The following is a 24,437-nucleotide window of genomic DNA, read 5'->3' as shown; positions in this document are numbered from 1 at the left end:
GGATCACTTTTAGAGATCTGTTTTCAGTTTGATTAAAAGTTGTTTTCTGTTGATCACTGTCATAAAAGTCACATTAAATTGAACTGGATTATATGTTGATTGATAATAAAACATTAATACTTACCGGTAGGGTGAACACTATATGTTAAACCAGTACAAAATTACAAAAACGACATCTTATGTTTTCACATAATGCATTTTTTGTGGTTGATGTAGAGAGACGAATGATGGGAGAGAATTTTCAGAAATACTGAATTCCCGATTTAAATTTCTCAAGCGAAAATACTTTTATACAAATGAACACTTAATGGGGTGTAAGCTCCATTTAAACTATGATAATGACTGTAATGAGGGTTATTATGAATAGTGTTTACATAATTGATGTTTTAGCTTCAGAGGAGGCCCAACTCAAATGAACACATCCAAGTTAAGTTCATTTTTTTTCCTTATTTCCTGACTGATCCCTTTTACAGTTTCGGACCCACAGTCTGCTATTACAAAGTGAACCCCATGTCAACCGCAATCAAAGTCACAGGAGAGGGCTTACAGCGGTCAACTGCAGCAGAATTGGCTCGTGTTCAGAGCCTAACGTGGTTAAAAGCCTGGACCAAAAGAGGTAAGTGGGGAACCAAAAACAATATTTTTTTTCCCCAATTGATGACCGCTCAATTAAAGGAGATCAATACAGCCATTATTAGACAACAGAAGATTTTCTGTGTATACGGTGGAATGGCACTTTTATCACGGTTTAATAGTGACATTATGCCTCTCTTTTTCCATTAGAAAGTAAAATACAGTTTCCATATAACTTTCAAAACATTTATTCAGACAAGAAGTCTATTTTTGTCTTGACACAAATATTATTTGCGCTGAAGGTAAATGTGTTTTTAAAACTCAATGACAGATTATGAACAAGGTTTAGTTTTGTTCTTGTATGATTTTCAGAGTGCATGTTTTTTATGACTCGTGTAGGTTTCAGTCCCAGTAATACAACATATCTTCAGTTTGTGCAGTGACAAAACTGGAGGATAAACTCTCGCCTGCTTATGTTACAGAGTGACTGAACAAAGTCGAGGCTTGACTTTCCCATGAACTTCATGCATTCTTGCCGCCTCATTTACCTGCAACAGAAGCGGCTATTTATGTGCATCTGTCGGCAGCCTGACCTGAAGGGGACGTTGGCCGCTCACTATGGGTGAGGTGACTTAAATTCACAAAAATCAAAAGGTCACTTGGACCCCATCCAGGTCTGTGGATGAATTATAACCACGGAAACTTTTTAAACATCATTCCAGTTTTGGTTGGTAGCCTGGAACCTATTCTTTCAAATAGCATGCTGAAATGTTGGGTGAAACATGTGAAATGATGTGCAGATGTAATATTGATGCAACAATAGTTTTGCCTCTCAGTCCAGCAGTGAAGATATACTGTTAACTGGCATGGGCTACTACACATCGTGGTATCATTCAGGACAGCGTCATCACAAAGGAGACATATTTCCACAGAAAAAACTCCACACATCCGTTTCACTGTCATCATTTTAGATTTCGAAACACATACACGCAAACACACTCAATCCACATATCTGGTAGCATTGCGTCGGGATATTTCGAACAATCATGAGCTGTTTTCGAGATCTCCCCGTGTTTCCTCCCTCCTGGGGTCCATAAGGCACAAAATAATCATCAACCTAATAAACAGGGCGAAAGGAAAGACACAAACCTTTGTGTGAGGCCATCTTAAACGCAACTCTAGCGACATCTAGCGGTGACGTCCGTGTGTGTCCGTTACAGTTACTTACATTCACCAGATGAAACTGGAGTCTACACCGGTTAAATACGAGCATCGTTTGGGAAATAAATAGTTTTTTTTTGTCCATTGTTATCTCAATTATGCGAAGTCATGTGTCTGGACAGGTGGTGTCGCTCCCGGAAGTATTCGTGGCAGATCGGACAGGTGAGTTTCTCCTCCCTCCTCTTCCTCACGTGGGATTCCGCCGCAAACTCCTTCTTGTGATGAGAGCGCATGTGGAACACGAGGTCGGATGTCATGCGGAAAGACAGGTTGCATTTGGCGCACCAGTTCTGCACCGACACGCCGAATGAGGTGAACGTCGGGGGCAGGATCGTGAGAGAGGGGGTGTTCTGCAGCTGCACGCCAACGCTCCTGGACCAGTGTTCCGGCGCGTAATGGAAAGCGTTGTTTAATGCAGCCGGTGAGGGAACTGCGTGTAGGTCACTGTTTAGGATGTTGGACGCCATTAGATTGTTGTACCTCATAACGGTGCCGGGGGGGAAAGAATCAGTCATCTCCCCCAGGCGGATGGAGGGGCCTGTTGAAGCGCTGCTGAGATGCGCCTGGTGGTCACCAGCGGAAGTTATTTTACTTGGTTTACAGAAAGCGCTTTTCTGCTCACCCCGATTGTTCGACAGGACCAGAGAAAATGCGCTGCTTCCGCTTGAGTGCAAACTAGAGCTCTGGCCTGGTTCCATCACTCGTACGTGCGTAATGCCGTCGTTCTTACATCCCAAATGATCCGGTTTGATCTTATCTGCTTTCATTTTCCCCGCAGAGGACGATGCCTCTCCGGCTGACAGGTCGTTGCCCTTAATCAGTGGGGTAATATTGTCATGGTTTGATATGTTTGTTTTTTCCAGAAGAACCGTTTTACGCACTTTGGGACAGAGCGTTTCCTCGGATTTCCTTCTTTTGGGGAAAATCTCTGCATCCTCGTTGATGCCAGATTTTCTGTGTTCCAAATCTCTGGCGATGTTGTGGAAATCTGTCACTCGGTGTTGCCTCTTCGTTTCCACGTGCTTGTGCACGTAAATCTCGCGGCTCCACGTGTCAGTCTTTACTTGAGTACACAGGAATCGGCAGTGAGCCAGGAAAGGATACTCATTCTCAAAGGCCTGGTGACATCTTCCACATTTGAACTCTGAAAAAGACAAGCAATCCCCAAATGTGAACATAAATCCATAACATGAACATTTTCATTTAAATTTGCATCCCCCCAGATGTCAAACAGCAAGGGTCATTCTACTCAATCTGATGCTTATTTGTAAAGGGGATTTGTGATTAAAGCTCAAGTCTAACCAAGACACACAAAGTCAACCGTATACCGTCCCTTCGCCTCACCTTCACTTGGCCCTCTGGTTATGTCGGTGAAGCCCAGTAGGTGAGATAGCTCCTGGTCGTACCACACCAGGAGCTCTTCGTCCTGCCGGATGTCCCGGATGGTCCGCACATACAGCTGGCCCGCTTTCAGAAAGGCCTCCGTGTTCTGTTCCTCTCCATTACGCGCAGCCTGCACGAGCCGCAGCCAGGACAGCACTAGCGCAGAATTACGCATGGCCTCCGGATCCACCTGTTGACAGACATCATTGACATTAAGCTCAAGTTTCCTCATGTTTTTCCTACAGACATGTCATTCCATAAAACCGATTAATAAATCGAAAGGACATGTTTAAATCAAAGTTTCTAAATCCATTGAACACATTAACAAAGACCGTAAAAAAATAATGCATGTGGACAGTATTACAAATATGGTAATTCATTCCGAATTAAATTAAAGTTCAATGGTCATGAATTCACCAGCACAGTTACATTAAACAAAGCTCTATGAAGTTGTAATAAAATACGCATGTTCAAATATGTGATATGGCAAAACAAATCTGCGCCACTCACCCTGAACACATACGACTTTGCTGTCTTATCGCAGGATTTCTGCGCTATGAAGGCGATGGTCTCATAGAAGGTGTTTTGGAGCACACATGGACCGAAGCATGTGCCCGCAGGGATGCTGCGCGTAACGAGCACACTGGTGTAGAGGTCCGCTGGATGCTGGATGAATTTGCTGTCACCGGTCCAGATTGACCGAGACAGGAAAGTGTGATCCATCGTTAAACTGTAACGAAATATACGAGTTAGCATTACTTGGAAGAGTAGGTTAAAATATGTTACCGATTGTTGTATTACAAGATGCAGATAAAATGACCAGTCCAGCTCAGTCTTTAATACAATCTCACTCTAATCATGAGAACTGTAAAAACGACATATTCCCCATTAGAAATAGGGAGCAAACATTTGGGCTATTACAAAAATGTAGGTTGTGGTCTAACATCCTGTTATCTGATTTGGATTCAGATAAACGCTCACCCCACTCTGGGTCGTCCTAATGTTTTTATAAATGACGGTACAGTATTCTTTGGATTTTCAGATTTAAATAAAACGTTCCAAATGTGAAGCAGACGCTGCTGGTGTCGAGGCAAGAATATTTCTAACGTCCTTTGTCTCAGTTTTTCACTCGGTTTCTCCTTTTGTCTCCCCATCTGCCGTGAAGCCCAACTGCCTCCTCTGTGTGCAAGATAAGTTAAAAATGCTTATTCCTAATTCATCAACACATTTTACGCATGAATAATGCGTTACTAATGATTATTTTCCTCCTGGACACAGTCATCATTAGGGTTTTATCTTTTAAAAACGTTGACAGTTGACCGCGCAGCAAAATAACATAATTATCTGGTGACAATCTGAATACGCCAGTGTTCCTGGAAAAAATAAAAAAATAAAGAAAAAGACAGGAGGGAGAAACGGCTGTGTACCCCTGTGAAGGAAAGAGAGAAGTGCATTCATAGTGTTGCGTTTCTCACCCGCTGGACATGAGGAGGAGGTTTGTGCAGCAGGTGCAGTGGGACCTCGGTGACGATGCGCTCCCGTTCCTTGGTGACGAGCTACTTATCCGGCTGGATCTTCCTCCGTACTGTGTTCCCTCTCCTTGCCCACTCCCACTTATCCCCTTCGGGGAGCGCGCCGAAGCGTGGCGCATTGATGGAAGCACGCGCGCTCGCGCACGCACGCACGTAAACGCGCGTACACACGGCTTGACTTCCCTTGGCAAACCCTACCACGTCAGCCTTACAGTCCTTTCAGTGGACACTATATGGAAGTCACTGATGATTTGAACAATAACGCACATTATCGTCCAATGCAGCTGATTGGTGGACACACCGTGCACCACTATAAACAACACATTTTAGATCAGATGTCAAGTGTATGAATGTGTGTAATTTTTTAGCACATTTTCTAAAACCACGAGGACGCCGTCCTGTGGAACGAGACCTCTCAAGCTTGTTCTAATGTTAGTCATATATACAGTACATGCGTGCAGCCATTCTGGCATGTTAATCGTTCTCGTGCTTTTCATATATTCAGGATGTCCTGTATGCTATTAGGATCTAGAGAAATGTGTTGATTACGTATGTTAACAATAAGACCAGCTCCAGTCAAACGAGGGGGTGGAAGTTTTCTGGTTTATATGGAAATTGTAAAATAGGCCACATGGCATGAAGGGTGGTCTGGGTTTGCCATTGGGCGAATGCATTATTCATAAACTAAATACTTCTGTTTAATGAGCATTTAATGAATTATTCTGCATCAAAGCTTTGCTTTGGATAAATGTCCTCGTCGATATCGAGCCAACTTTCTGTAATGAGAAAGCCGGAACACATTAAAACCTTCGCAGGGAATTCAGCTCCTCGGGCACACTTCTACCAGCTGGTTAAAGTGCAATTGCACAATAAACTGGGACCTTTTCATTCTATGTCAGATAGCATTCCTTCAAATCTCGGGCGCCTAAAAGATGACATTGTGATTAACATGTTGGATCAGGACCACTCTGAAAACCTTCCAGCATCGCATCATGGGTCGATTTCCATCCAGGCCCATAATTGAATTGTCTTTGCTGTTCCCCTGATTTTCGAAATGAGACGGTGAACAGAAAAATAACAAATTATTACTTTTTCAGAAGGAAATAGATTTACTACGTATTATCTTACACTATTGACTGCTTATTTAATTTTTTTAAATCTAAATAATCGTAACTAACACAGAAGGATGGTCCCGTGATTTCAACGAATCGTTTAATGTGTGTGATTTCTAGTCCTGTAGAGGTTGTTTGACAAACAAAACACAATGGACAGATTTATTTGAGTTTTTTTTTTACCATTCACTAAGGCTGGGTTATCCCACCCCATATATCTCACTGTCGTGTTTCTTTGTAAAAGTGGAGTTTAGGTTCTGTCCTCGGGTGTCGCTCCTCTCCATCATGCTGCCTGTCTGCTTCACTGCACTTTTTTTTCTCTTTTTTTCCCCCCCTCAGCAGAAACGGAAGACTTGGAGAGCCCGACTCGAACCGAACAAGGCTCCTGTAGTCTAAATGCACTCAACCGAACACGACGGAACACCGGGACACACCGCGACATACTCTCACAGCCGACGACTGGGGGAGACCATGTGAAGATCTTCGGTTGTCACCAGTCAGCAGAAACCGGGAAAGATGGCGAAGAAAGCGGCTGGCGTGCTCCTCGCCCTGGCTTTGCTGGGCTTTTTCTTCCTCGATGTGTCGGTGAAAGGAGAGTTACAGGAGGTGGAGGAGGAGGCGGAGGAGGAGGAGAGGTCCTGTCAGGGCGCCTTCGACCTCTACTTTGTCCTGGACAAGTGAGTGTCCGATGTTATTTACGGCTTTGTTACTTTCTCCTCGCTGCGCATTGCCGTGCGACCGCCCGAGTGGTTTTGGAAACGCGGAGCGCATCGGCCGCTCTGACTCCGCGAAAGAAAAGAGAGCCACGAGTTTGACCGAAGTCATTTCGCTACGCGAGCTCAACGTATCCATCCTATGTGTGTGTGTGTGTGTCACACAATGGGTCCCAACTCGCATAGCGATGTCCTGTGTAACGGGATGAGTATTACACGGAGAGCCATTCCACCCCCCCCCTCCCCCTTGTCCCTCATTGTTTATCTAGAAGTCTTCGTCCGTACCTTTATACTTTATGCAACATTATATCTGAACGAGCAAGACTATTTTGGGACACTCGGGAGGTGCTTTTCTTTTCTTTCTGTGGAGAGGCACGCAGATGTGCTCCTACCCACGGGGTGTGGGCAGGGCGGGCGGGACGGATAGAGTTTCAGGCCGATGACGCCTGCGGACACAGCTGCTCCAGCTGCCCCGCCGCGGTGCTCCGTGCCCCGTTCAGCCGGGCCTCTTCTCCACTGTGTCCCCGACCAGCCGTGGTGGGAACGAGGAAGGCTCCGTTCTGTGTTCTTTCGTTGACGTCAATTCTTGGGATGAGGTGGATGTTTTTAACAAAAGCATGTTCACACAACCTTTGCTTTATAGGTTGTAACTATGAAGGCGATATGTTCGCGTTATCTGTTAATGCATCAACAAAATATGGCCTCTCCAAATTATGATACATCCTTCTGACTGTCCATCTAATCCACATATATATCTTACGATTACAAATCAACCCCACGTTGAAAGTGTGCCTCATAAAATATGCTGTTTCTAGCATTTTAGAAATGTAACCCTAATCTTATTTATTTTATTTGTTGTCTTGATTTGATTGAAGCCAGCCGGGCTGACAGGAAATGAGGTATGAGACAGCTGTGATGAAAAAGATCCCCGGTTTGATTAGAATTCCTGTGACCAGCCTTCACATAAACCTCATCCAGGCCAATGAGAGGCCAACAGCCCTGTTTCAATAATAATCTAACCCTAACATATACAAGTGTGCCCTAACAAGCACACTTGTATATATGTCATAAAAGTACAAATGTTCAGGCTTCATGGCCAGTGAGGATGTTTTTGTCTCCTTACTGGTACGACTATATAAGTTGCAGGGTTCCTCTGCAGACTGCGCTGCTGCATGTCCTCAGATGCCCTATGGGCACCACCTAACTGGACACGTTAACACGACATTTTATCTTGATTTTTGCACATGTGATGATCTTTTGGATGTCCACTGCAAACATCTGTCAGACCCTCTTCAGTTTTTTTCCCTTTGCTTCAAAAAAATTGCGAGGAGCCCAGGGTGCATGGAGCACATCACGCATGGCCAGGCCTCTGCGACTGACTCTCTGGGCATGCATGCTTCAGCATGCCTTCAGGAGGCCTTTGAATTATATTTCCCCAGAAATCTTGGCTGTTTTTCAGATCTTAAATACCACACAGTGACCTAATCTAGTCTTCAGTGATGGAGAATGCAGAGAAATCATCCGTTACGGATGCTTCTACGTGTCTACACAGATCTTCATGTTTGCTGTCCTTGACACATCTCTGCACACAGACAGAAAGAAAAAAATACTATACTCCACGTACTGTGGACCCGTAGCAAAAACCAGGCGGTGTTTTTCCTCTCTATCTGGTGGCCCACAAATGGTGTTGTGTTTTATGGCTGGGTTTCACTGATCCAAGGACTTGCAGACAGAAGGTGATCCTGTTCTAATAGTAAGCAAAATTAATTATGTAAAAGTTAAAAGATGCATTTCTGGTTGACGAAGCCTGTGATTCTAATGAAAGTGGTCGTTAAAGCAAACAAACTTTAAATTTAAAGTTACAGATTTACTAAAAATAAAAACTTTCTTAACAAAATATTTAAATCACTCAAAGTATCTGAGCCGGGGTTGTTTGCATTTGAAGTCCCTCGATTATTGTCCAAAGATATGTCCGAAAATATAGAAAATGCACATGGCAACACCTGCAAATTGTAATTAATTAACCAATGATTTCCAGACACAGGACCAACAATGCTATTATGGTCATTTACAGCAAGCCCCTTGCCTAAAGAACACTTTTGATTAACTTTGGCAGATGCATTCTGTACTGCACGCTGGATTGAAACCGAGCCTCGGTTGTGTATCAGTGAAACTTTGTGACTCTTAAGATGCAGACAACACAAAAGAGCTCCTGGATCAGGACTGTGATCATGCCCTCCGTAAAGGATCAGTGAAATAGAAAGCACAAAAGAGCCTTTTGTCAGCGCAGCTCAGACTTACTAACTCTTTATTTGTCTTTATGTTACACACAAATACACGCACACACACCTAGCCCTGTCTTTCGCTGTTGCATCCTTCAATAGACACATGCCATATAGAGTCTGACACCCGCACACACCCATTTACCCCTAATGAGTGTTACTTCTTCATCCCTCAGTTGTACATGTCGCAGCCTTTTCACTCTGCGGACTGCCAACCTGTTGTCAAACTGCCTCGTCTCCCCGGGACCATCTGTTCCCCCTCACAGTCACGCATACACACATAAACACAGAGATGCTATGCACACACACACACACACACGGACACACGGACACACAGGCCAGCTGCCTGCTGCACGGTCGCTGCTAGAGGCAGCCGGCTACATCTGTCCCCGTCTAACCTCCACCCTCTGGCCCAGCAGCAATTAGCCCCCATTAGCAGCCCCCCTGGGACTGGGCTTCATTAAGGACACTGTCATGTACAAAGCGCCATGTAGCAGGCTAAGCAGCGCCTCTCACCGCTCACAGGTTACAGTCCGGACTAATGGAATGTGACTGAGTGGCCAGAGGAATGTCTTCCAATGTGGGAAAGATAAACTGTTATGGTCCTTCCTGAAACATGTCATGGCCACTAAATCCAGTTTGTACATGTAAGAAGGTTTCCTGCAAATCCTACATGACCTTTGAATCATAGACTTTAAATAGAAGCCTACTGAATTGGATGGACATGAATCTGAAAGAGTCCGGAGCACAGTCCATTATTCACACCACTAAAAACAGCAAAAACATGTTTCTGTATTTTATTCGGTTTACTTGTTTGGCTTCCCCACATTTCTTTCCCTTACACCGTTGTGTTCTTGTTGTTTTTTCAGATCTGGCAGTGTAAAGAATCACTGGATAGAGATTTACTCATTTGTTGAGCAGGTGGCAGAGAAATTTATCAGGTACAGGCAAGATAAAATCATTCTCGAATTTGGATATTTTTTATGATTCCCTGCGTTCATTTTAATCAACTTTCTGTTTGCAGCCCCATGCTGCGAATGTCCTTCATTGTCTTCTCCACAAAAGGAACCATCATCCTGAAACTGACGGAGAATAGGTGAGGCCCACACCCGAACAACACCTCAACTCTCACCATTTGTTTCTTTATTTGTTTACTTTCCCATTAGCTGACGCCTTAGCGGGCGCTAATCTTCCTGGGGTCCACAGACAAAAGAAATACACAGAAAACAAACAAAATAAAAGAATAATAACCCTTAATCTAATCAGATACTAGTGCAGTATATTTTAGGGTATATTGTCCAGTATGCCTGGAATTCTTTAAGAAGGATCAGATGAGTACAAAATCAAAGCAGTGGCAAAGGTCAAGTAGTTAATGGCCTAATGTGTGCCTTCAACAGTTTTTTAAATGACAGAACATTAGCTGCATTAGTTATATGAGGAGGTAGTAAATTCCAAGCATTAATTGCACAAAAAATAACTGTACATTTGAGGAGGTTTGTTCTAAGGGTTTGGGGGTATCAAGCGATCTCAGCCAGCATTCCTTGTGTAATGGTTCTCATTTTAGTGCCTTCAATGTGCTCAGACCACAACAACTGTTCATCGAACACCACACCCAGTAGTTCAGTGCTCTTGACCTGTTCTATTGGCAAACCTGACATAGAAAGGTGAAGCTGTGTGTCAACATTAAGCATATTCCTTGATTTCCTCTGTCCTGTTCTTTTGCTCCCTAAATTACACAAGAATAAGACATATCCGGTTTGTTGTGTTTATCTCTTTTTTTTATCTTAGAATTTTGGGCTGACGCAAACCCTTTCTTCCCTTTCTCTTTTTATCTCCTGTTTGGCAAAAATGTCTCTTTCTTTAAAAGCAGCATTCTTCCAGGGAATTTGATCAATAAATGTGTTTGTTTACCCTACAGGGAAGCCATCACTGGAGGCTTGACATCCCTGAGGAAGGTTGTCACTGGAGGAGACACATTTATGAACTTAGGTCTGGAGATGGTAAGGATCAGGTCTCTAAGATCCGAAACATTGGAAAAGCGATCATAAATGACTGGCTCCTTCTTGAAAAGGATGAGCTTTAGGTATTTTTAATTGAGCGAGGCATTGCAAAATGAAGCATCTTTCCGCACTTCCACATTGTCCTCATTTTTAATTCAGAAGATGTCAAAATTTGATTGTCTAAAGAGTTTATATTTATATCCAATGAAAAGAGTACCCAACAATCTCATGTCAAAGAGTGTAATTGAAGGCCGCCTGTGGCAAGCAAATGCATTTTGATCCTCGCCGGGACACCAAAAGAAAGCTATGTTAGGAAGCTGCATTTGTAGCCATATCAACATATTTCAAACCAGTACTATTGTAGCTTTTGTAATTGTTGTGAAACGGTACTTGTTTCTTTGCAACTGCAGGCTAATATGCAGATACATCAAGAGAAGCGCGGTAAGCTCTGTCCAATGTGCTTTTTTTTCACATTAGCCTGCATTTAGAACGTTGTTTCCGAGAACATAAAGCTTTTGTGTCGTGCAGGCACAGCCAGCGTCATCATCGCTCTAACGGACGGGGAACTGAATGAGTGGCAGTTTGACACAGCTCAACGAGAGGTGAGATGATTTGGGGAGATACTTGGTGAAAAGGTCAGAAGCTTTTGGTCTCTAGCAAACTGCCACGGGACTTGTTACTGTAGGCGGCAACTTTTGTTGGTTTTAGGCCCCGGATCCATTTAAAATAAATGACGTATTAAGTCATTTCACAGCGTTACTTTTAGGAAGATTTATTTGACTCCATGAGGCAAAGCCTCTTGAATTTGGGTTTATTCATTTTGTTTTGCAGGCTGAAAGGGCCCGGTCTATGGGAGCCATCGTTTACTGTGTAGGGGTCAAAGAATTCAACGAGACCCAGGTAGGATTCACAGAAGGATGCTGAAGATGTCGAAAAATGCATTTAAAAAAAGCAAATCCAATTCTTTCTGTGTCTGCATGTTTTTTTCTAGCTTGCAACTATTGCAGAGGGTGTGGACCACGTGTTTCCTGTATGGGGAGGCTTCCAAGCCCTGAGGGAAATCACTGACTCGGTAAGGCAGATACATACGGCACCACATGTGAACGGAATCACACTCGTCCCCACACAACTGTCTCTTGATTGAGTTTTTAACCCCTTGTCTGATCACTCAGATCATCAAGAAGTCCTGCATTGAGATTCTAGCCGCAGAGCCGTCCAGCGTGTGTGCAGGAGGTAAGAGATGTGAGGTGTAAGCCCCCACCCCCCCCACCCCCCACCCTCTTTGCCCAAGACACTGGGCAATTACGGTGCGCGATTGTGTCAGATGACAGCCATCTAAAGCCTCTGGAGTGGAACATGAGGTTGAGTAATCGCATGGACGCTCATGACCACGGAGTGACAGAGAGCGTATTGTCATCCACGGCCGGGGGAAATTAGCATAGCCGCTTCAGCGCAGCGTGTGTGCAACCGAGAGGAGGGGGGGGGGGGTCGGGTGTTGGTCAGAGGAATTAGCCGTGAATCTTTAAGCATGGCTGCTTCCCTGGCCTAGTTTGCCACATCGTATATGTTAAATGGTTGTTTCAACCCTGTCCTCCTTCTCACCTCTCCGTCCGCGGCCAGCTCTTGTGCTTCTGGACAGCAGTTACAGGGGGGAAAAAAAACAGGACAGCAACTAAAGCGAGATGGCAAGAGAGAGCCTTTATGTGTAGTCGGCAGGATGGATGAGCCTTGACATGACCTTGTTAGGACTCACTTAAGAGAGTGCATTTGCAGCAGTGCTACCAGGACAACCAATGGAGATTAGGCTCCATTATGGGATTGGAATGATGGGAAAGGATGTGGAAAGAAGGGAGTAGGGAAGGGCGGAGGGATTCTATGAAAACGTAGCATTCAAAGGACAAATGAGTAAGGAAAAATAAAGCATCACGGTTGTTACAACCCGTGATAATTACGTCCTCTGGTCAGAGTGTGTCACCCGACATGTGCCCAAATATCCTCCAACACCCTCATTTATTATTCGATTGATGAGCAGCCTAATGGTCAGTGAACTAAGAAAGCAAGTTCATGCTTTAATCCAGGCCTAATTAATGAAGGGCACATATTGTAGTTGACTGAATACACGCTTAGTGTGCTGCCTTTTTTGTAAAACAATATGTAAAAATAAAATACAACTATTACGTTAGAAATGCAATGGTTATATCCTATGCTCATGGTCTTTAAAGCGTCCTGTGGAGAAATAACTTTGGTCCTACTCAAAGCGTATTATTTCAACATAAAGTCATATAACGGTATTGTCTTAATATAACAAGAGTTTGCGTTTATTTTGAACTGCAAGACTGTGGTCGAGATTCCCCACAGGTTTAAATACCATGAAAACCATCTTCCCCCATCCATCCATGATAATGCGTTTACATACTTACATACTGACATATTACATAGGTATTGTGACAGTCTCTCTCTCTGTCTTCTTCTTTACACCACCACACACATGATGTTCTTTAGTCAGCACAAACACACACACACACACACACACACATCTTCAAGCACATGTACACACATGTCCCTCACATTGATGTGAAGTGACCAGACCGAGCTGCCCGCAAACAGGCCATCAGACTGGACAGTGAACGTGGGGCCACAGTATCAGACATGACAGGACTGATTCCCCTCACACACACACACACACACACACACACACACTGAGAGGACGGTGAGAGTTGGGCCTTAGATCTATTATGACAGCAGAGATTGCTGCTTTCATTAACGTCTGACCCTTTCCTCCCCGTTGTTGCGTCCTCCTTTGCCCCTCCCTGCCCTTCACTGTCCTGTCGCACTAATGTGATTGAAGTGCCGCTGTTCGGACAAGCCGTGGCCCCTCTCCTCCGCGCACGCGAAACACACACACACACACACACACGCATTCAGATGTGTCCAGTCACACACAGACACACATTGATACAAATCAAATCCTTGTCAAACGCTCAGGTGCAGATGTAAATGGACATGTGGCCACAGAGGCAGGCAGGGAGCAGACAAGAGGGCAGAAGCTTATGTGTTTAGATGTCAGCAGGGCACCACCAGTCCCTGCCCACCATGTGTCTGACAGCACTGACCTTTTAGCCCATCAAGCCTCACTGTGTGTGTGTGTGTGTGTCTGTGTGTGTGTCTGTGTGTGTGTCAAAGGGGCGATAGAAGACATCACAATTGAGACGTTTTTATTTGTTAGCCTTCAATTATTTATTAAGATTGGATTACACATCTTTAGAAACAGTGTCTTTAACGATTATAATGTTTGCAAACGATTTGGTTTGAATATATTCTTGATGACTCAGAATGTAATAGTTTAATTATAGCGCTTTCCGCTGGATGTTTAACCATTACATGAGGTTGTAATGCAACGGACTGCTTAAGCCTAATAAAGCCAGTAAGCAAATTTCAATCATATTTTCTTCTTTTCTAAGAATTGAACAATTATCAGCCTTGGAATTAGAAGCCCCCCCCACCTTTACCATGTTCTGTGTATGTCTGTGTGCTCATACGCCCTGTCACAGTGCAGCTCATGTTGTTTGATTTTAACATTTTGTGAAAGGGGAATGACTGCTAAAGCACCCTAGACACTGCATATTATGGATAATTAGTGTTAAGACCCCCAATTACGTTGAACACCGTTGTGGCTGCAAACCACTACAACCCACATAAGTTAATATCAAAACTGTTCAAAGTTGTATGATTATATTTAGTTGTATTTATTGTTGTGGTTATGTTTTACAGTAAAATCAGGACAGGTGGAGGGAGAAGACATAGTAAAGTATAAGGCTCTAATGAGATGCAGGGTTAATTAGTTGGTATAGGCGAGTTTGTCTGTGAATACACATGTAAAATCTGTCGTAACATCTGTAAATATTTAGGGATGTTTTTGGCAAATGCAAAGTGGTGTTAGTTTCCTCCCCTCTGTATCTGTATTCATGGCTCCATCTGACCTTTTAAAAAATACTGCCATATATACACCCACACCCTGTGATGTTTTTATCCAGTGATCTTCACGCTGGAGCTTTAAATGTTAAAGGTGTGGCAAATGTTCACTTCCATTAGCCGGGATACTGCTGAGGAAAGCTCACTGCACAGAGACCAAAGCCATATACACGTTCAAACACATTCCTGCACACATGCATGCATGCACAAATTCATGCATGCACACACTTACAAAATGCAACGGCAGTGCACACAAACAGCGTGTACACCACTTTACAAACAGATGCACACAGACATGTGTTAATGGTGCCATAGTTAAGGTCAGACCTACTTTGACAGTGCTGTGCTGTTGTCAGCCCTGCAGGCATGTTTTTAAGCAAGTGTTTTTTTTCCGCTCTCTAACATATGCTGGGCAGCAGCACTCCAGCATATGCTGGCAAGCCTCTGTCAGTGCGCTTTAACAGTGCCTGGGGGAAACTAAAGGTCAACACCACACACACACTTACGAACACACCTTCTAGTCACTGCACAGCACATTTTTGGGAATACCAGCACCTTTAGCATTAGCACCATTGGCGCTTAATATGGCCTTTCCACACATACACGCATAAGCACACAGATATAAACAAGCAGCAATGAGGCATGCACACGTTTGTCCTGCCCAAGTTGAGCACTTTGAAGAGAGAGTGAAAGAGAATGGCTTCAACTTAAAACTAAAATAGAAGACCAATGGTGATACATCGCTCACACACAGCTGAAAATAAAATGTCATGCTTGAGTGTACTGAAGCTAGTTCTGATGATCCCTGCACTCGTTGCTTTTGTCTCAGAGAGTTTCCAGGTGGTGGTAAGAGGCAATGGGTTTCTCCATGCCAGAAACATTGACCAGGTCCTCTGCAGCTTTAAACTAAATGATACACTCACTGTGGGTAAGTCTGCAAACATACACGAGCACACACAAACTAATTCACTAAGGCATCATGGGATTCTGGTTTGACTTGTGAATTTAACAGGAATGTGCTAACCGTGTGTGTAAGCCTCTCAGACCCAAAGTGTGGATTTGTTTCTCCTATGCAGACGAGAGGCCGGCTGGAATAGAAGATACCTTCCTGCTCTGCCCTGCTCCTGTTGTAGAGGAGGTTGGGAGGTAAGCTGCACAGCTCTAACTGCCCTTCCACCCTTAACACACGCAGTCTCAGTCTACTCTCCATGTTCAGCTGCAACACACAGATATTTTCCAGCTGCGTGCAAGTTTGGTGTGGACACCAGAAGACTGGCGTCCTTGAACAAATTAGGGCCAAAGTCATCGAGTGTCTGTGATCAATCAGTGTTTGTCACAGCTAACGAAGCTAGACACCAATCACGAGGGGGACAACAGGAGTAGAGCCCAGGAACACGACTTAATGAGAGCCTGCTGGAGAGGACCTTGTACACCGCGCACGGGTGCGCATGCGTTAGGGTATTTACGTGTCATGGGATGTATCCCAATCTCACACTTTGGGAGAGCGGAACTGTGAGTGGAGTACGGTGGGGCCGTGTAAAGTTTTCTCCCAGGGCTTCCAGCTTTGCTCCTGGGGATGAAGAGCAGAAGTTCCTTGCGGGTGCAGACAGAGCGGTGCTGTGGGCTGGAACGAGGCCCGGCGGCCTTCCCCGTCCGCGCTGCCCGCAGTCCTGTGCATAATTATATACTGCAGCCGGCGGCCTCAGACACCTCCTAGTCATCATCTGTCTTGTTGCTGTCACTCAGATTTGTAGAGGGTTTTGAGATTGTCTTGTCTGCCAGTGAAAAGTACTGCTTCGATCTGCTGTTCAGAGATGTGAAAAGAAGACTTTTAGTTTTCGCACAATGTCGGCAGGGATGTTTAAGAGTCTGTCACATGTATTATTTTACTTGCGCGTAACAAAAGTCGCACATATATTTATTCATAACTATGAGCAGTGCAGAACTAGCATTACACAATGCATAGGAGCCTGAAGGAATAAGGCATTGATGTAACAGAAGCCCATCAGAGCAGAGACAGCACTGTGTTTACACTCTGAGTTCTTCTAAAGTGGAAGTCAGCTGTGAATGGCTAACGGGGCCAGAGAGGAGGCCATCAGCTGGTTTATTAGTTCTGGGCTGCGGTGTAACAACCTGTAGATAGACGAGAAATATGAATCCAAGGGAAAGGGCCGCTGTGCAGCCAGGACAGGTGTTTTTTTTTGTTCGCATCCATATCTGTTCTAAATTTCAGTGCTTCATCATTTTATGAGCCCACCTGCAGGAAATAGGGATTGCTTCCTGATAGAGATTTCAAAGCAAACTTTTCACTCTATTAGTCTTAATCCACAATGTATACCACAATTAGACGCAGCCCTAAAATGTCAGATCACATTATACTGTGAACTGCTTCCTGTTTTGGGGTTTCAATGCATCGGGTCTGCGGGACCCCGGCTCGCAGCATCACCTCCTCACCCAAACTCACCTCCTGTTCCACCGGGGCCTTGTCGCATATAATCAATTCATTGATGCTGCAGTCACACAAATCTGTGTTGACTGGGAACCTTCCGGATGCCCCCCCCCATACATACACACACACACACACACACACACACACATACACACACACACACACACACAGGGTAAAGACATATATAGTGGGCAGATTGATGATTGATAGGGGCTGAGATCTATCTGTCAGAGAGGAGCTGATATCACCGCGTCCCCTGCCTGCCTGAGAGGCGGGCTGACCATATAATGGGGTCGGGGGGGGTGGGGGGGGGGGGGGGGGGGGGACAGAAGGGAGGGAAGAAGTAGAAGAAAACATGAGTGGCACCTGCACTGCCAATTTCCTTCTCTGAAGTCAGTGTCAGCATGAGTTATGAGACGAGCTACAGTCGGCATGAAGGGGGCACAGTAGAGGGTGAGGAGGAGAGAACAGAGTCGGTGATTGAGGAAGTGAAGAGGGGGGTCTCAGATGGGAGGGACAGTGCTGAAGGGATGTCGAACAGGAAAGGCCCTCCTGCTACCATCCCCCACTCTGTTTCCTCTGGTCTGCCCTCCTCCCCTCCCAAACAGTGACCTCCCCTTTGTCGCCCCCCTCCTCAAATCTGAACCCAGAGCTCAATGCCTCCCTTGTGTCTGTCCCCAAAACCATAAGAACAGCACTAAGGAGCCTTTCTCCATTCTTTTCCAAACCTATAACTACAATCCAGCGGTCTACGTCCCTCCCCTCAAATGACTATTTGGCCAACAAGTCTTGTTTTTGTTCAAATTTCTGAAGAGCTTTGAGAATAATCTATCAACTAAATATTCAGCTCACACCATTAACCCCAGACAGTCTTCGCTCACCAACTATCCAACCAAATGCTTAACATTATATCGAGTTTCTCAACACTGTTCTGCCTACTTGTGTGCAGCTGAAGATTTCAGCGCTGAATACTGGGGGATAAGAAGTCATTCAGCTGCCTGTGGAGTTCTGGGTTCTGAGATTCCTTCTGAGGGTGGAGACGTCCCTTCCCTGTTTAGAGATGTTTGCTCTGTGTCTATGTCAGCATGTTAGTTTGCTAATGAGGTAGCAAGTACGAACAAAATAGATGGAGGAATGTGTTTGACACCCCACAGCGAGCTTGTACATTAGCCGGGAAGAAAATGAACGTGTGAATTTGTGCACACAAGCGTCTGCATTCTTTGTGATGAAGAAGACCAATCAGCAGTGTGTGTTTTTTCAGAGTAATCTACCTGCAGGTGAGCATGAACGAGGGCCTTTCCTACATCACCAGCTCTGTTCACATCACCACTACAGAGTGTGTGAGTACATCCTCTGTAAAAAAGTCACAACAACTCATAATGATGACGACTTTCTGGCATGCTGCCTTTTTCAAATAAACTTTCTTTCGACCTTATTTTCTCTTGGTTGGCTCGTCCTCTTCTTCTCTCCACCCTCTCTGAGGTCTCCTCTGTTGTGTCTGTCATCAGAGGAGGCTGTGAGTACTTTCGCTTTTCCTTTTCATCTTTCTCTTCACCATCTTGTTTCAGTCCAGTGAAATCTGAATCCCGTCATTCTGTTTGTGTGCAGTTTGACGGCACCATTGTGCTGGTGTCGTTGCTGGCTGTGTTCCTGCTGTTGGCTCTGCTGCTGATGTGGTGGTTCTGGCCTCTGTGCTGCACTTTGGTGAGTTTGGACTTCTGACATTGGTATAGTCAGCCGTTTGTTCACTATAGTGTATCTTTGGTTCCCTCAAAACATTTCCTTTTTCAACTTTCAGGTGATCAAAGAACCTCCACCACCTCCTCCCCCAGAGCCAGTAAGGCTTGTTTTCCTTCTCTCGTGGTAACTGTCCATATGTGCTGTGTCATGTAACTGAGTTTTACTTTAAGGACTCAGATGATGAAGACGGGATGCCAAAGAAGAGGTGGCCCACGGTGGATGCGTCCTACTATGGAGGAAGAGGAGTGGGTGGCATCAAACGCATGGAGGTAGGCCCTCATGCACTCAGTCACACAGCAATAATGCCTAAAAGCACGTTGATATCTATAAATGAGGTTTTTCCTAGGTGCGATGGGGGGAGAAAGGGTCCACTGAGGAAGGCGCAAAGCTGGACAAACCTAAAAATGCAGTAGTAAAAATGCCGGAGCAAGAATTTGAACCGTATGAGCCAAAGCCTCGAAAACCACCACGTCGCCGCCCACTGCAGAGGAAGTGGTACTCCCCCATTCAGGTGGGTCTTTTTAATGCGATTCACTTGAAAAGTTTCACCTAAAAAGGTCAATCTAAATTCAAAGTTCTGGTTTTTATTTCAAATGTCTTTGTGGTCCTTTTAGGGGAAGCTAGATGCTCTGTGGGCTCTGGTCAGGAGAGGTTACGACCAGGTATCTCTGATGAGGCCACAGCCGGGAGATGAGGTGAGCCTCACACTCTTATCTTCAGTTAGAACGTGACTAGAAAAGGTCATGTGCCACAAACAGGCATGATAATTTCAATTGGGAAATCATGTGTTATTTGCTCCGCCGGTAAAAAAAACACCTAAAAGCTCTTTATGAGTTGGACGGCACACATGGTTTTAATGCGTTTTCCATTCCTGTATGTGGACCAGGAGTATCTGTATTTGGTCTGCGTGCATAGAGGGCCATTGAGCAACATGTACAATCCTCAACACAGCAGCTCAGTACTGATTTTCTACATGAACACACAAAAAGCCACTGACTCCGCTCTGTTCATCAAAGCAGCCATTGTTAACGCACAAGGAATACTGTGAATTCTCTGTGACTCATAAAAAATGACATGGCAGTAGCAACTCACCAACTCACTCTCTACTTGCCAGAGATAATTAAAGTAGTAGGTATTAGGGTAGAAAATAATAACTAATGCTGCTCCTGAATAATCCTGAATCATGACATCACTGTCTGTGGCAGAACAAGAGGGAGCAGAGCTCCCCTTTTATCTAACCTTGACCCCGTATGTTTTCGTCATCATACTGGTTGTCATGGTGAAACAGCTGCTTCGTTGTAAATGGTTTCACTGTTGCTTCTCGTGGCGGAGGCTACATTGCTGTAAAATGTATTGATTTGTTCTTAGAATGATGTGATTCATCCGGCCCGTGCAACAATAGCCGTGTGTGTGCGCGTGTTTCTGCTGGAGTTTCACCATCAATGATTTAATCCCCTTTCCATCCTAGATTTTCTTTCCAAGCAGAACAATTCATCTCTGTCAAACCTCCACAGTGCATCGAGCTCCCACCACCACGAAAACACTTTTGTTCCTCAGCAGATGTTTAGAATTTGTGCTGATATCCGACAGGAAAGACTACAATCCTTTTTCATGTTGACAAAAGAGTGGTGCAGAATTCCCCACAGTAGCAATGTCAAACGGAAACAGCCGCTGGATGACAAACCGCACAGCTGGTCGACACACAAACCAAACAAAGTGGCGAAAAGCGCCGCTGATCAGACTCCTCGATGTAGATTGTTGATCAGCAGCTCTGGAGGAGCTCGTCCACTTTCTCCCCGCATTACTCCTACTTCACTGCGTCTGCAAACGGCCATCAGCGAGGCTGCCAGTTTCTGCCACGCTCGCCGTACGCGTTTGATCCCTCTCTACTGTGTGTGTGTGTGTGTGTGTGTGTGTGTGTGCATGTCACTGCAACGTGTGTGTCAGCTCTCCCCACTGAGCGTCACCCAAACAGATGGGGAGTTGAAAGGCCACGAGCCATATTGTGACAGAAGAGATTCCCTTCTTTTGTCCCCAGAGCTGATGGCCCTGATGTCACACACACACACACACACACACACACACACACACAGAGCGCAGGGCGGCCCCCGTTTCCCCCCCCGTCCCTCCGTCCTCACTATGAGCACACCTCCCCTCGCCCTCTTCCCGCCTCATCCCCGAAGCCACTTCACTTTAACTGGATCAATTCATCCAGATTACAAAAACAACACTTACGTTGAGTGGTATCTGCCTTGCAGACAGCTGTAGCGTCTCAAATTACTGTGGAGATGAATGGGATTCCGTTTGTGTTGCTGAAGGTATTCACCATTTCGAGATCACTCACTCGCTTGTTCTGGAGCTTGCAACCACATCCGTTTATTATTCTCAGTTTTCTTGTAACTGACTTTTTTAAAAGGGAAATATTAATCCTGGAAAAATGTGTCAATGTTGAATTTATCTCATGCACATTGACCACTAGAAATGTAATTTAGCTCCATCGCGGTGGTCTGGAGGAACACATCACAGAAACTAACTAACTAGATGTGGATAAGCTGACCCTTCAGTACATGCATTGCAGCTGTTTACATTATCTCAGTTATCCATGCCTCAGTGCAGCATATGAACATATGAAGTGTGCTGACTCTTCAGAGCACACAGAGCCTTTTCCTCCGTGTATCGAATGTCATGCAAGGTGACAGGCAGGGCTGTCAGGTCACATGTGCGTCTTGGCTCTGTCATCTTCCTTCCTTTCTGTTTTCTTTACTATTATTGTGACAAATATGCGTGTGCGTCAGCTCTCTATAAACAGACGCAAAACACCCGGTTGGTTTGTTTACTATGGGGAGTGAAATGTCTTTGGGCTCGGAAGGAGAAGTGGTGACGGGATGTTGTGAGGAGGGAGGCCGCAGGTGTTTTTAGAGATTTGTTGTTCTCGTAGAAAGGAGCCGAGGGGTTTGAAACAATTGTCAGCACGAGGCGTAAAGCAGCGACAGACAACGCAGCCAAAGGGGCACACGAGAAGAATGACCGCCACAAGTGGCACATTTATAACCTTTGTCGCAACGCATGTTTGTACATATCTACTTTAACGTGGATAAAATGTACTCTGCACCAATTTTCCACTGTAACATCAATCTTGTTGTTTTTTGGTGCTGTCTTGCAGCCAGCCCCTAACCTTTCTCTCCTTGTTTCTGTTATTCACGAGCCCAAGGTTTCATTCGGGCCATATGTTCTGGTGGAGGCAAGCTTACAGTCACACACACACTCATATTCATGAGCTGGTGTTCTCATTGTGGCCATATGCTCTCTCTGGTGATGTGCTGCTGCTCTGCTGCTCACAAACTGGCCTTTTCACCGCGGTCCGGCGACAAGACCGAAGCAGTCACCCCCCAACCGGGCTGCCCCCAATGAATTACACACATACACTCACACACACAAACAATAGCCTCCTCAGTCACAAAGCCAGCGCTGCTTGGGGTCCTCTTATTGGCCTCTGTGTGACTTTAGGGCCTCTCTGTTTAATAAGGTGTTATAATCAGACCACCAAGGGTCTGTGACACAGGGACCTACCCTCTATCCTTCACACACTAGCTGAGCAAGACAAGTGTGTGTGTGTGTGTGTGTCTACAGAAGGAGGCTATGCAGAAAACAGAGGGGAAAAACCATCAATGAGAACAATAAGAGTAGCGTTCCATTCTCCATGACTTGTAAATTATGTTAAAAGCTAAAGGGCCTCTGTTAACTATTGGGGGAAGGGGGGGGTATTGAAATCCCCCTTTACGTTACAACAAGTCGAGCACATGAGAGACATAAACCACTTTATGTGCTGCAGCACTGAGGCACAGCAGAAGCTCAGAGAGAAGAGGAGGGGAATGTGGAACTCTGCAGGCTGCAAAAAAGTGTGTGTGTGTGTGTGCGTGTGTGCGTGTGCGATAACGTTCTCAGTGCCTCCCTTTAGTCGCATCACAGCTATTGTAGTGCAGGTGTGGACAGGCGACAGAAGCAGCTCTGTGTGCCCTCCGGGGGCCTCCGACACACGCGCCTTTGTCAGCTGAGCTGGGCAGAGACTCACAACAACCGTTTTTTAACTCGCCTTTGAAAGCTTATTTACTTTGTACAGAGATGCACTGCGTTGTGATTTGTATTGCGCATTGAAATGATGTGTAGTAGTGGTTCAACTTCCCTCTGCCTGCGTATCTTGTAGGGTCGCTGCATTAGTTTTCAGCGGGTCAAAGACGGGGAGTCCAGCCCAAACCACCAGGCTCCTCCTCACCCACAACACTCCCCCCTGCCGCCGCCTCCTCCTCCCTCTCCTCCTCCTCCGCCCGCCGAACAGCGACCTCTGGTCTCCAACTCGGTGCCCCGTACAAAGCCTCCGTCGAGGGGGCCCCGCACCACGCCGCCTTCCCGAGCACCCCCTTCCGTGGTCCAACTACCTCCAGGTCCACCCCCAGCTCGGGCACCCACAGGGCCCCCGGGACCCCCGCCATCTCGACCCCCGCCAAGGCTCTGACGAAGAAAAGGGGGCCGTCGATAAACAACTTGATACATCAACTCATTGCATGAATCACCCTTGTACTTCTTTCACTGCAGAGACAACAGAGGCCAGGAGCTCTGTGCTTTGTTGCTGGACAGCAAAAAACTATTTAGCGGATACCAAAATCAGCTTTTAGAGCCCCCAAAATAAATAACATTCAACAACAAACTAGCTTGATTAAAAATGCATGTAGAGTATTATATTGTGACTTAAGTGGTGCAATCCTGCGATCTGGGTGGAAAATACCCCAAATAAAGGAGCTGAGAATTAGATTGTGGTGCTTTCTGTACGAGTGATGCAGGTAAATAGTTTGCTTTGGGTTGGTAGAGATTAATGTCGAGCAAGGACACGGCGAAAAATACAGCATGTAGTGAAAGACGAGATCAGCGACGTCGGTCATGTTTCGGTTTGCAAATGTACACAAATCCCCCCCAAATTAATTTGTCAATGTTCAGTGGTTTAATTGCAACTGCAGGGCAGTTTCTTCAAATTATTTATTATAGTAAAATCTCCATCTGCATCGGTTTTGTATTCCGTGTCAAGCGGCTTTCTGGGTTCTCAATTCTTTGGGGGAGGGTATCAAGATGGATATAAAGCAGCATTTCTGTGGTGACATCAGATGTATTTGTGCTTATTTGGTTCCTGGTTATCAGGTGGAAGATTGCATTGCACATCTGTTGCATTGCATTTACTGACTGAAATGATAATTTGCATTATTTCATTATTAACTTTTTGTGGCTGCCTTCAATAAACTAAATGTTTTTCTATCGGAAGCTTTGCTGGGATTTCTTTCATGGTCATGAAAAGTGTTAAGTTTGGTAATGTATTTCAAGAGGACATTTTGCATCGTCATACAGTGAATCAGCGTAGAAATATGTTAGGGTCACTGCTACAGACACATAGGAACATTTGTTAATTGAATA

At 45.2% G+C, this 24,437-nt stretch overlaps 2 protein-coding genes across 2 annotated transcripts; one reads left to right on the top strand and one right to left on the bottom strand.

The window, feature by feature from the left end:
* Nucleotides 1–37: 37 nt before the first annotated feature.
* znf488 (zinc finger protein 488) lies at nt 38–6,167 on the bottom strand. The gene is made up of 4 exons (XM_037464945.2): nt 4,653–6,167; nt 3,688–3,907; nt 3,139–3,367; nt 38–2,938 (listed from the first exon to the last, which is right to left on the bottom strand). Exons 1-4 carry the CDS (start codon nt 4,826–4,828, stop codon nt 1,887–1,889), a joined length of 1,677 nt encoding a protein of 558 aa, XP_037320842.2. The 5' UTR covers nt 4,829–6,167; the 3' UTR covers nt 38–1,886.
* Nucleotides 6,164–24,413, top strand: antxr1d (ANTXR cell adhesion molecule 1d). The gene is made up of 18 exons (XM_037464944.2): nt 6,164–6,498; nt 9,686–9,757; nt 9,841–9,912; nt 10,735–10,816; nt 11,227–11,257; nt 11,345–11,418; nt 11,648–11,716; nt 11,808–11,888; nt 11,989–12,049; nt 15,618–15,716; nt 15,865–15,934; nt 18,499–18,577; nt 18,846–18,941; nt 19,036–19,074; nt 19,148–19,246; nt 19,324–19,488; nt 19,592–19,672; nt 23,182–24,413. The coding sequence occupies exons 1-18, from the start codon at nt 6,338–6,340 to the stop codon at nt 23,488–23,490; spliced, it is 1,740 nt and encodes a 579-aa protein (XP_037320841.2). The 5' UTR covers nt 6,164–6,337; the 3' UTR covers nt 23,491–24,413.
* Nucleotides 24,414–24,437: the final 24 nt, after the last annotated feature.

This window comes from Pungitius pungitius, chromosome 13 (assembly GCF_949316345.1).
Source record: "Pungitius pungitius chromosome 13, fPunPun2.1, whole genome shotgun sequence".
NCBI classification, from domain to species: Eukaryota; Metazoa; Chordata; class Actinopteri; order Perciformes; family Gasterosteidae; genus Pungitius; species Pungitius pungitius.
The sequence above is the reverse complement of the archived record's forward strand: the minus strand, read 5'-3'. Positions and strand labels throughout refer to the sequence as shown.

Bases quoted from the DNA above. Each gene is read 5' to 3' on its own strand.
- znf488 (XM_037464945.2), bottom strand. From the start codon at position 4,828: ATGCGCCACGCTTCGGCGCGCTCCCCGAAGGGGATAAGTGGGAGTGGG. The intron at 3,908-4,652 runs GTGAGAAACGCA...ATTTCGTTACAG, and splicing joins CTCCTCCTCATGTCCAGCGG to TTTAACGATGGATCACACTT. The intron at 3,368-3,687 runs GTGAGTGGCGCA...GTCTGTCAACAG, and splicing joins CAAAGTCGTATGTGTTCAGG to GTGGATCCGGAGGCCATGCG.
- antxr1d (XM_037464944.2), top strand. From the start codon at position 6,338: ATGGCGAAGAAAGCGGCTGGCGTGCTCCTCGCCCTGGCTTTGCTGGGC. The intron at 15,935-18,498 runs GTAAGCTGCACA...GTGTTTTTTCAG, and splicing joins GTTGTAGAGGAGGTTGGGAG to AGTAATCTACCTGCAGGTGA. The intron at 19,075-19,147 runs GTAAGGCTTGTT...TTTTACTTTAAG, and splicing joins CACCTCCTCCCCCAGAGCCA to GACTCAGATGATGAAGACGG.